Below are 12,774 nucleotides of genomic sequence, written 5' to 3' on the forward strand. Positions count from 1 at the left end.
ATCTGCTGCACAAGACCTCTTTAAAAGGTTGAAGAGCAAAGATGTCAGTTTGAGGACTAAAGTGCACTTAACCCAAGCCATGGTATTTTCAATAACCTCATATGCATGTGAAAGTTGGGCAATGAATAAGGAAGACCACAGAAGAATTGATGCATTTGAATTATGGTATTGGAGGAGAATATTGAAAGTACTGTGGACTGCCAAAAGAACAAACAAATCTGTCCTGGAAGAAATACAGCCAGAGTGCTCCTTATAAGCCAGGATGGTAAGACTTACCTCTCATACTTCAGACATATTATCAGGGGGATCAGTCACTGGAGAAGGATATCATGTTTGGTAAAGTGGAGTGTGGAAAAAAAGAGGAAGACCACGGTGAGATGGATTGGCACAGTGGCAGCAGCAGTGGGTTTAAACATAACAACGATTGTGAGATTGTCGAGGACTGGACAGTATTTTGTTCTTTTGTGCATAGGGTCACTATGTGTCAGTACCAACTCAATGGCACCTAACAACAATAACAAATGACAGCAAACTACTGTTTGTTCTTATGCAGAAGTCCATGTATATTGAATGTTGTCCATAAGGGATCAGGAGAAATTCCAAATCTACAGGACACTTTTCATACTGAAGGAAAAACTGTAAAAAAGAAACTAGTTGGGTAAAAGTAAAGATCACCCAGAAGTCTTAACCATTGGAGGTAACTCGTTATCATGTTGATTCTTCGTTGTATTCTAATAGGATTCTCCTGGTGGTCGTACTTTGAAGGTAGCAGGACACTTCCAGAAAAACTGGGAGAACTGATTAATCTAAGAATGGCGCCGTGGGTTAATGTGCCAGACTCCAAAGCAGTTTGAGTTGGCGATTCAAGCTCACCAGCTGCTCCTTGGAAACCCTATACAGGGTCACTATGGGTCGGACCTGACTCGACAGCACTTAACAACAAGAATGGACCTTGCCATTGTCAATCACAAGGAAAGAATTTAGAAGGACTAACCCAGGAGTCAGAGGAGCTCTGGTAGGGTAGGGTTATGAACCGGGCTGCGAACCGCAAGGTCAGCAGTTTGAAACTACCAGCCGCTCCACGGGAGAAAGATGAGGCTTCTGCTCCCGTAAAGAATTACAGCCTCAGAAACCCTGTACAGTGTCCCTATGAGTCAGAAACAAAACGACTCCATGGCACACAACCAACAATAACGAACCAGGAACAGGGGGCATGGCAGCCCCCATATGATAAGTACTGGACTGCAAACTTCAAGGTCTGCAATTCAAGACCACTAGCCACTCCACAGAAGGATGAAGCTTTGGCTCCCTCGAAGATTTAAAGCCTAGGAACCCCTAATAGGGTTGCTATGGGTGGGAACCAACTTGATGGCACTTACCAACATCAACCACCAACATCAACCACCTAGGAACAGGAGTGCTGGTGTGGTGCTGTAGGATAAGCATTGGACGCCTAACCACAGGTTGGTGCTTCAAACCCACCAGCTGATTCTCAAAATTCCTATACAGGGTCACTGTGAGTTAGAACCTGCTCAAAGGTACTTAACAACAACAACAACAGAGGTGCACCAACAAAACTACCAACTACCCAGGAGAAAAGACCGGAGTACCTTAACCTAGTGGAATTGCCTGGGGGAGAGAGGAATGAATACCCTACTTCCCATCTTGATTGTTTGATTGTTGTTGTAGTGCCATCAAGCCTGTCCAGACTCATAGCAATCAAGTATAGGGTTTCCAAGGAGCTTCTGTTGAGTTTGAACACCTGACCTCATGGTTCAAACCAACCTTGCAGTTCAAACTGACCTTATGATCCAGTGCTTACCCTACAGCACCACACCAGGACTCCATAGGATCTAGAAACCTACTTTACTGCACCCTTGTTGTTAAAAGTACATTTCAGTCGGTTCTGACTCAGAGTGACCCTTATAGGGTTTCCAAGGTGGTGGAGCTGAACCACCAACCTTGTGGGTTCGCTGTCCAGTGCTTATTCTATAGTGCCACACCAGGAGTCCTGCACCCTGGGTAGTAAAAATCAGGCTGGAACTTAGGATGAGATGACTCTGTAGCTGTACCATGAGTCATCTTATTATCAAGTCCATGAATAGGGGTTGGGCCTTGACTTTTAAGAGCAACCAAAATGATGAGTCAATTGATTTTGCTATTGCAATTCTATTCTGGTCTTTTGTAGCCTGCTCTCATAGCACGGTGGGGGTAATTAATGTACACACTTGGCTCTGAACAGTAAAAGTAGAAGCAGCTCAATTAGCCCACAGCACCACACCAGCTGATCCTCAAACATCAACCTTTAGATGGTTAGAGCTCCAAAATCTGACATGAGTTCATTTGTCTATTTTTCTTACCCTCAGACACTTTTATTTATATCACTTGCTTGGTCGCTGTAAGTTTTAAAATTTGAAATCCCGTTCTTAAAACAGAAACCAAAATACCCTAGTTTGGTGCTGTGGGATAAGCACTGGACCGCAAATCCACCAGCTGCTCCTCAGAAGCTCTATACAGGGTTGCATAAGTCAGAACCCACTCGTTGGCACTTAACTACAAAATGTCAGAATGGAGTCCTTATGTAGCACCATGGGATAAACACTGGACTGCTAGCTGCAAGGTTGATGTTATAAGCCCACCAGCTGCTCCTTGAAAACTCTATACTGGTTGCACTTAATAATAACACAAAGTCAAAATGCCTTTCAGCCAGTACACAGGGGTGTGGCTGAATCTATTGTTTAAGCAGATGACCATTCTGATTAACCAGAGCCCAGATTGTATTATTTCTTAAAGATTTTTAATATAATTCTTGCCTAAAATTTGAAAATGTTCTTAAATTGACCATTATTTGAGTTGATAATTTTGATATTAAAGTAAATGAGAAACTCTATCACATATGGAGGCCATACATATATGTGAGGGAGCTTCAAACTCCATTACTTAAAATTCCATTTTCCACAAATTGTTTAAAGCCTTCTCTATACACACATACACAGAGGACTTTAAAAAGTTTGTGGAAAATGGAATTAAAAATGGAATTTTCACAAATTTTTTGAAGTCCCCTATTATAAAAAGATAAAGGCAAAGAATTTAAACCTTGTTAAATATAGCCTAAAAATAGACTGTTTTGTTATTGTTGTTAAGTGCCATCGAGTCGGTTCCGACCCATAGCGACCCTGTACAGGGTTTCCGAGGGTGTAAATCTTTACGGGAGTAGAAAGCCTCATCTTTTTCCCGCGGAGCGGCTGGTAGTTTCGAACCGCTGACCTTAAGGTTTGCAGCCCGATTCGTAACCACTACGCTACCAGAGCTCCTTAAAAATAGATTGTAGTCAAGTAAAATCATTTATTCAATGAAAAAAATCCTAAAATAGTTCCATATAATTCTTAAGACTAATCGTATTCATTCCATGTATTAAAAAATGTTACTACTTGGGTTGTAACTGGTAACTCAGTTTGAGATTAAATTTCATAATTACAAAATAAAAATAAAATTAAATTAAAAAGTAGAAGCAACTCAGGGAAGGGGAGAAATCCCAGAGCAGCTGAGAACCACTGGTAACAGTCATAAATTGTTTCTTCTTTGGAATTATCTATCTTGGGTAAATTTCTAGAGTAAATTTCTCTAAGGTAAATTTCATGAATTCAGATCTAAGAATAGTAACACTTTGAAGATAAAGAATGACAAAGAAGTCAGCTCCCCTATAAAAGGCATGTAGAGGGTCTGGGAGAAAGAGCTCTTTAAGGTGGATACAGAGGCTGCAACAATGGGCTCCAACATCACAATGGTTGTGAGGAGCACACAAGACCAGGCACTGTTCATCTCTGTTACATACAAGTCACTGAGTCTGAGTCGATTTAATAGCAGCATATAACAAGGTCAAATGTGAAAAATTCCTATGCAGGTCTGATGGAAATACAGATGGGAGAGTAAAGCTTACATAAAACCTCCAAAAAAAACTGCCATTAAGTTGATTTCAACTCAGATTCTGGGTTTCTGATGCTGTAAGTCTTTATGAAAGCAGAAAGCCTCATCTTTCTCGCTCGAAGCAGCTGATGGGTTTGAACTGCCCACCTTGAAGTTAGTAGTCCTGTGCTTATCATACACCACTACCAATACTTCTTAAAACTTGTTAAGTGCCATTGAGTCAGTTCCAAGTCATAGCAACCCTATATAGGGTTTCTAAGAGTTTAGATCTTTGCGGAAGCTGAAAGTCTCATCTTTCTCCAGCAGTGTGGCTGATGGGCTCAAACCACCAACTTTGTGGTTCACAGTCTATTGCTTATCATACTGCGCCACTGCGCTCCCGTCTTAAAACGTACGTAAGGTAAAATTACTGACTAGAAAGACTATACCAGGAAGAGGCTATCCACAGAAGACCACAAGCAGAGACACCTTTGCAGGCAATTATATAACAAAACCCTTATGAGCAAACACTTGGCTATTTAGAAATACATACCTACATGTTTGGTAAAGTATGGACTCAAAAATTATGGTCTGTAAAAATCCAGGTTGAAGGGAGATTAAAGTTATAGATTTGAACAGTTACCCTGAGGAATTATCAGGAAACATCATGTTCCCAGGGAAAAACCTTGCCAGTCAGTGTTCAATCAGATCAGCACTTAGAAATCTCTTTGGTGAGCATGTGTTGTTGTTGCTGTTGTGAAGTGCCATAGAGTCAGTTCTGACCCATAGCGACCCTGTGTAGGGTTTCCAAGGAGAAGCTGGTGAGATTGAACCACCGACTTTGCAGTTCAAACGGCTTTGCAGTCTGGCACATTAAACCACAGTCGCCACACCAGGACTCCTTGGTGTACATATACTAGACTTAAAATTGTTTCTGAAATCTCTAAGACCATCCCTCCCACTCAGGCATGTCACCACTAGTGGGTTAAGTTTTGAGGAAAAAAAAATTCCAATTTACCTTAAGTATGGTTATTTAAGGCAAAAACGCTAGGTACTTTCCATGATCATACCCTGGCTTGCCATTTATAATACATTCTTATTGTTAAGTACGGTCAAGTGGGTTCCAACGCTTAGCCACCCTGAAAAGGGTTTCTCAGGAATGCCTCGTGGATTTGATCTGTCAACCTTGGAATTAGCAGTCCAGTGCTTATGCTGTACAGCACCACACCAGGACTCCTTATAATACTTAGGTGGCATGTATCCTTTTTATTGATTAATTTTTTTAGTGGCATGTATTCTTAATGCAATATATATACTAGAACCACCTTGGGAAGCTTTAAAAGACTGTGAGAGTAAACACACTGCCTCATGAGAGGTGCAAAACAAGCATGGGACACAAGTTAAACTTTACAAAGCAAGAGACAACAGGGCACCTCTAATGCTCAGTGAAGAGTTTCCTATCTCCTCTTTTTTGTCACCCACCTCAATGACATCACTGAACATATTAAACTCAGCCTCCTGCCAGAGTAGGATGGTGATGGGAAATAGCATTTGGAGTGGAAATAAACAGTTGATAATAATCCATAATTGTTTTTAATCTGGAGGATGAGTCATCCTTCATTATTTCCAAATTTCTTCTATCATCAGCTGTTCATTTCTCTACTTTGAAAATCACCAGATTAACACTGCCAAACACAGGTAGGAAGTGATCCAAGAGGGCAGATCGAAAGCATCACATGGTGAGTGGCTATGAAACTGGGAACAAGAGGCTCCCCAGGAAAGACACTTTTTAATTGCAGCAAAGGCACCAATGTGTGAACCTAATTCACACTTTCATTATTCCAATCAGGTTATTTTCATATTAGTATAATTTTAGAACCAAACTTGATGGGGCATTATTTATTTCCTGGGAAATTCTGTCCATCTTTTCTAGGAGTACACAAGATATCCAAGTAGGTCTAACTCCAGAATTCATTTCAAACCAAAAAATTATACTCCTTTTACCGCTTACTTTTGATTCTTTCACATACGTTCTCTATTCCCTAAATCTTCTGTGCTAGAAATTTCTAAATAGAATGGCTAAACAGACATTTTTAATATGATCATAATAAGTGTGATCTTTTTAGATGTGAATTGTCTAAACCTAGCTAAGTCTACCTTGCCCATCTATCTATCAAGGTCTTTAGATCCCTTGTAAAATATAAGCTTGTTATTTTCTCTATACAATTTGAATTGTCTTTCTTAAGCTGATTGGGTTTTTAAACTCATTTTGTCTCTACTCCTACTCAGGGCTACAAATAGGAATCAGGTCCAAATTAGAGTCCAATTATGGCAGACAGGCTAAAGATGGAGATTCCAGACTATCCCTAAGAGTCTCTTAAAAACACAAAGCTTCAAACTTGGATTAGTAGCCACTTACTTAGATCAGAAGGCCATTCCCCAACTCAAATGTACTCTTCACATTTTCCTTAGATTATACCTATATAGGCAGCAAAGTACGAAACTAAAATGCCATCCACATAATTTAAGACAATCCATGTTTCAATTTGATATCTCCAGATAATTAAAACAACAACAAAAACATTTTACTATCAGTTGATTTCCCCTTGACTTGACTTTGCAGGCACAATCAGAAATGTTTGCCACCAGTGAGCTCTCAGATGACTGGTGCACATAACCTGGTGATCACTGGAGAGTAGGGAAATGTAGTCTTACTTTTGATTTTGTCACTGCATTTGCAAATGAATCAAGATATGCTGGCATAGTCCCAACCCTCCTAAAACACAGATAAAATGTCAGTTTGTGACAAGTGTCCCCACACTCAGTCATGCTAGATGATGGAACTGGGTAGGCGGTGGTGAAGGGAAATGCTTGTCACAACTTCTGCAAAGTCTCTTGCTATTAGCTGAAATGAGTGAGCACCAGCTCCTGGCGGATCCGGTCAGCTTCTAAGTCCAGGGTTTCCATGTGCTCATACTCTTCCTCAGGGGGCTGTTCCACAGGTCCCGTCAGTGGGGAGGACCAAACATCCATTCCATGCTCCAGGGAGATGTTGTGGAGTACACAACAAGCCAAGATGATGTGGCTGGACTTCTCAGGTGAGTACTGCAGGGCTCCCTTGGAACCACCTAGGCAGCGAAATCGGGAGCAGAGGGTTCGGAAAGTCTTCTCAATCACATTGTGAGTCACTGAATGGGCCATATTATAGCGATATTCGGCTGGCGTTTCAGCTATATGAAGTGGGGTCATGAGCCAGGTGCGCAGAAAGAAGGAACTGTCACCTGTGGGGCCCAAAGAAACCGTAATTGATTATAAGTGGAATACAAACAAGGAGGAGCAATCCAGAAATATCTGCTGGGAGTGGAGTAGAAAAACACAATGATCTATTGCAATGTCACTTCTCTGATGCCAAAATGTGTGGAAATCAAATCAGTGTAATGTGTTCTATTTAATTCCGTTCCATTTCAACTGTAATACCTTTCCTCTCTGAACCTAACCATCAGGAGCTACACCAGAGCTCACAAGTTTAACAGCACAGTCCTCCAGACTGCCCAAGACGTCAAAAACCTGCCACAAGCCTGTGGGCTCCCTTAGTTCTTAGGAATCAAGGACAAAGACCAAATTCTTTGGGGAAATTTCTAACTTTACCATTAAAATTTCAGTTCTGGTGTTGGAGGAGAATACTGAAAGTGCCATAGACTGCCAAAAGAACCAATAGATCTGTTTTGGAAGAAGTATAACCAGAGTGCTCCTTGGAGGCCAAAATGGCTAAGCTTCGTCTCTCCTACTTTGGACACATTGTCCAGAGAGAACAGTCGCTGGAGAAGGATGTCATGCTGGGTAAGGTGGAGGGTCAGAGAAAAAGGGGAAGACCCCTAACGAGATGGATTGGCCAGGTGGCATCATTGATGGACTCAAGTGTGGCAGCGGTAGTGAGGTTGGCCCAGGATCGGACATTGTTTCGTTCTGCTGTGCAAGGGGTTGCTATGAGTCGGTTCCGACGCGATGGCACCTGACAACAACAACAACAACTACTCCCTTGTTGTTATTGTTGTTGTTATGTGCCGTGGAGTCGGTTCCAACTCATAGCGACCCTGTACAGTGTTTCTGAGGCTGTAAATCTTTACGGGAGCAGAAAGCCTCATCTTTCTCCCTTGGAACAGCTGGTAGCTTCGAACTGCTGACCCTGATGTTCGCAGCCCATTCGTAACCACTACATCCCTTAGGCTCAATTAAGTCACTAAAACAACTCACAGAACTCACGGAAAACACTATACTTACTATCATAGTTTTATTATAGTCAAAGGATAACAATGAAGAGATACATAGGACGAGGTCTGGGAAAGTTCCAATGTGGACCTTCCAAGTTCTAAAAAGGAATAAGATAAGCAATGGACTGTGAACCACAAGGTCCATGGTTCAAGCTCAACAGCCACTCGCAAGAGAAAGATGAGGCTTTCTGCTCACCCAAAGATTTAAAAATAAAAGGCCTAGGACACTCCATACAGGGTGGCTTTGAGTCAGAATCAACTCAAGGGCACTTAGCAACAACATCAATCCTCCCACATGCATGGAAGTCTTTCACCAACCAGGAAGCCCACTCCCTTGCCTTTATTAGGGTCTCATTACAAGAGGTCCTGATTGATTGTACCTTGTCCTTCCCTAAGGCCAGCTGAAATCACAAGGTGGATCTTTCTGGCCAGACCAGCCCCAACCCATGAGGTGCCTAATTAAGCATAGTCCCTGAGGTGTGATCTGGAGCTCATTCCAAGGTTTAAGCATTAGCTCCTAAGGAACTGCCCTACAGGCTACAATATCTGGTTAATGATAAGTTCTTTAACCCCACAACAACTCAACAGGAAGTCAAGATACACAAGAAAACTCACGAGGAAAAACTATGGTGAAAAGAAAGTATACCAGTGTTACTGCAAAGACAGGAGTCTTGGGAAGGAATAGTCTTGGTTAAAATCAACAGAGATAAAAGCTGGCTGAGAGCTAAAGAAAGCCAAGTCTGAAAGAATGCAGGAAGGAGGTGAAGCTGCTGGATGAAAAAAAAAATAAATGTCTGGGATTTGTCAAACTCAGAGAAGAAAAGGATTAGTAAAAATGATCACCAAGCATGCCAACGTTCAAAATCTCTAAGGAGCAAGAGCACAAGAATTCTGCCAGGAGATACCAAAACACTTGTGGGGAAACTCTCCCATTAAAATTTCAGAACTGCAGAGGACTCCACAGACAATACCATTTATGTTCTCAATGCTAATAAGAATGAGTTACAAGTCCTAGCATCTGTGGCAGACATCAGAACTCAGGTGCTCTGCCTTTCAAGATAATTACACTCACAACTTGTCTATAACCAAAAAACTGACAGAGTGCCATCTGAACAAGTAGAACATAAATACAACGATGCAAATAGTAGTGAGTAACAAGGAAATGAAATCAGGAGTCAATTAAATAATACACACAAGGCAAGTGACTTCCTTATCAAACTATCTTGGGAAGTGCTAAAAACAAAACACACACACACACCAAGTAGGGTGCAATGTCCTACTAGAGCAGCGTACAATGTTTCCATAGTTTGTCATGACTCACTACGTCTGGCAGATAAAACGTCTCACACAGAAGCATAACCTTTGAGCAATCTCAAACAGCTTACACAATGGCTATGCTTCTGATCCACTGTCTAGTTCAGTGAGTGCTCAGAGTGTGCTAGGCACTGTTCTAAACATCTTGTTGTTAAGTGCTGTCGAGTAGATTCCAACCCTTATGGGACCTTACATTTCCAAGAAGTAGAGTAAGTAACTAATCAGTCACTGTTAACAAAATCTTCAAATTTTATGTTGAGCTGAATTTTTCCCCTAAAGACAATCTATTTTGTCTAATTGTACTCATTCTAATTACTGAATTTTAAGAAACTTGGTGTTATATTTACCAAACAATATCCCCATGGGCCACCCCTACTTCTCCCTACTCCACATTTTTCATCAGTCTAAGTCCTGCCTAAGCACCAAAATCCATAAACTGAGTTGGTACAGATATCATTGCAGTCCTAGAAAGCAATGTTGAGACCAGCTCCATCACCTGCTTAGTGTGTAACCTTGAGTGTTTCAACCTCAGTGTAGCTCAGACCTCCCAATATAAAACAATGCTAATAACATCTCTCTATTTTGGTTTCAGTGTAAAACACTGAACTCCATAGATTATGTTCAATAAACAATTATGTTATCAGATTTTGTGTTATTTTATTTTTTAACCTTTATCTAAAGGACCAGAATAGAAACTTGAGTATGGATCCAAAACTCCACTGACTTCCACCTTGTACATAATAATGGAAAGATAGTATCAACAATTTACTGAACATCTACTATGTAGCCGGCACTAGGCTTGTTGTTATTGTTAAGAGCTGTCAAGTTGGTTCCCACTCATAGCGACCCAGTGTAGGTTTCCCAGGAGATGCTGGTAAGTTTGAACTGCCAATCTTGTGGTCCAGTGCTTATGCTACAGTGCCACACTTTAAAAATATTCTTATTATCTTCATCCCAACTTTGTACAGTCAGCTATTAATGAACTCATTTTACAAGTGTATTAGCTATCCTGTGATATGTCAGGCAAAGGAAGGCATTAATCAGGAAATGCTAATGCCAAACTCAGAGTCACTAAAACAATGATGGTGCTGGTTATGTGCCGTGGAGTCAGTTCTGATTCATAGCGACCCTGTACAGGGTTTCCGAGGCTGCAAATCTTTACGGGAGCAGAAAGCCTCATCTTTCTCACACAGAACAGCTGATAGTTCCAAACTGCTGACCCTGAGGTTGTAACCCTGATGCGTAACCACTAAGCTACCAGAGCTCCTTAAAACAATGATACATGTATAACTAATTTAATTGTCACAGAAATTTCCATAAAGCAGATATTATTACTACTTCCATTTTACAGAAGAGGAAACAGAAGGTAGAGAGGTCAAATAGCCCGTCCAAGTTTACACAGGAGATATATTACTCCTTAAACTGCAGTAGGCTTGATTGTGTGCTCAAACATTCCTGTCTAAACTTGGGAAAGTCAGTTATTAATTTTTCAGGAATTTAGTGAGCCAAGATTTCAACTCTATTATTCATTTTAAATTAGGTAAAATTTAAATTTAATAAATTATTTTGAAAACAAAGGTAATAAATACTTAAAACCCATCACTTCTTAGTTATTCCATTTATTATTATTTGTGTTCTTGAGGTTATTTAAATGTAGTGGAGTGGGTTATGAGAGTTGGGTTACCAACTGCAAGGTCAGCAGTTCGAATCTACCAACTGCTCAGCAGGAAAAAGATGAAGCTTTGTGCTCTTGTAAAGATTTATAGCCTCAGAAACACTATGGAGGGTTGCTATGAGTCAGAATCCACTCCACAGCACACACCCACCAACCACAACCATGGTTGTTGACATGAGTCAGATGCAACCTGATAGCAACTGGGTTTTTGGTTGTTTTTTTTTGTTTATGGTGAAAATACTATATAATAATATGTATTAATATAATGGTGTGCAACTGTGCTTATGGTGAAAATGCTATGTAATAACATGTATCAACATAATGGTGTGTTACTGTGCATGTCTTTCTAACTCAAGGTTCAGTGATATGTCAGTAGCTCTAAATTGATTGTGATAGAAGTATTTATACCATGAAAACCTGCAATTGCTACAAATTAAGCCTTTTTTACTTACAGAGCCAGTTAGACATTGATCAGCACACCTAGTAGGGTCTAACCCTTTAAATATGGAAACTGGGGAAGTGGTGGAAAGATGAAGTGAAAAACATTTTTTAAAGTGTGGTTAAGGCTTGAAGAATGTGCCCTTTGGTTAATTATAATATATTACTGAGTGTTTTGGTGCACATCTCCTTCCCCTGCCCGCAAAAAAGAAAACAAAAAACAAGAAGGAAATTGAAGCAAATACTGTTGGATGATGATGCACGGAGGAGATTGTAATCATTGCAATGAAATGATGGTGTAAAGCCAATGTTCTACCATGTGAACTATCATTTAGCTCACAATAAAAAAAACCCAGAAAAACCAACAATGATGCAATGCTGTAAAAGCGAATAAGATAAGCATTTAAGTTGTACCTCAGAGTTGGTTCAAACTCATAGTGACCCTTTATTGGGTTTCTGAGGTTGTAAGCACTTAGGAGGAACAACAAAACGTAGATGTTAAATGATATTGGCTAAGGTTTCTTTAATAAATGGTATGGAAAGCTACACAGAACAGCTAGTTATGGTAAACCTGTCAATATTAACTGGTTATAATCACAGCACCAGTGGAAAGCCGCCACTCAGGAGGAGATTAGATTCGTATTACTCAACAGAATGCAACTGCTTACATGATCAGTCATCCAGAAGACTTTCTGGCAGATCACACCAAAAGCTGCTTACCAGGACTAGCCCAAGAGCTAAAACAATAAGAATTCAGGCTGAACTGTCTGCAAGAGAAGGGCATGTCCCTCGGGACAGATGCAAATGAGGACTGGAAGGGATGCAGGCCTAGATGGAAATATGCTAAATAAACATAGCCAAATCATAGCTAATGATAAGGCTGGCTTCTCCTCTACCCTAGCCTAAAATCTAAAGGTGTTCTCTGGATACAACCACCCATTACTTCTCTTTGAAAACAAAAAACCTTTTTTCATACTCCTGCCAACATTCCTTCACATTATCCCATTGTCCAGAGACTAGTGTTTTCCAAACTGGTTTACTGGTTTGACTCTTTTAGAACACCTGTTAAAAATGGATGTCGAGGTTCTTTCCTTGAACATTCTCATTCCTTCATTTGACGAGTTGTTGTTAGGTACCATCTAGTTGGTACCAACCCACAGCAACCTTATG

The 12,774-nt window shown here is 40.6% G+C and overlaps 1 protein-coding gene across 1 annotated transcript in view; it reads right to left on the reverse strand.

Moving 5' to 3' along the window:
• Positions 1–6,614: 6,614 nt before the first annotated feature.
• HARBI1 (harbinger transposase derived 1) overlaps positions 6,615–12,774 on the reverse strand; it is a 15,472-nt gene continuing 9,312 nt past the window's right edge. The window contains exon 3 of the mRNA XM_006865060.1: positions 6,615–7,187. Coding sequence (XP_006865122.1) covers positions 6,808–7,187 — 380 coding nt within the window. The 3' untranslated portion in view covers positions 6,615–6,807. The remainder of the gene's footprint in view (positions 7,188–12,774) is intronic.

Source organism: Chrysochloris asiatica, unplaced genomic scaffold, assembly GCF_000296735.1.
Source record: "Chrysochloris asiatica unplaced genomic scaffold, ChrAsi1.0 scaffold00075, whole genome shotgun sequence".
Taxonomy (NCBI): domain Eukaryota; kingdom Metazoa; phylum Chordata; class Mammalia; order Afrosoricida; family Chrysochloridae; genus Chrysochloris; species Chrysochloris asiatica.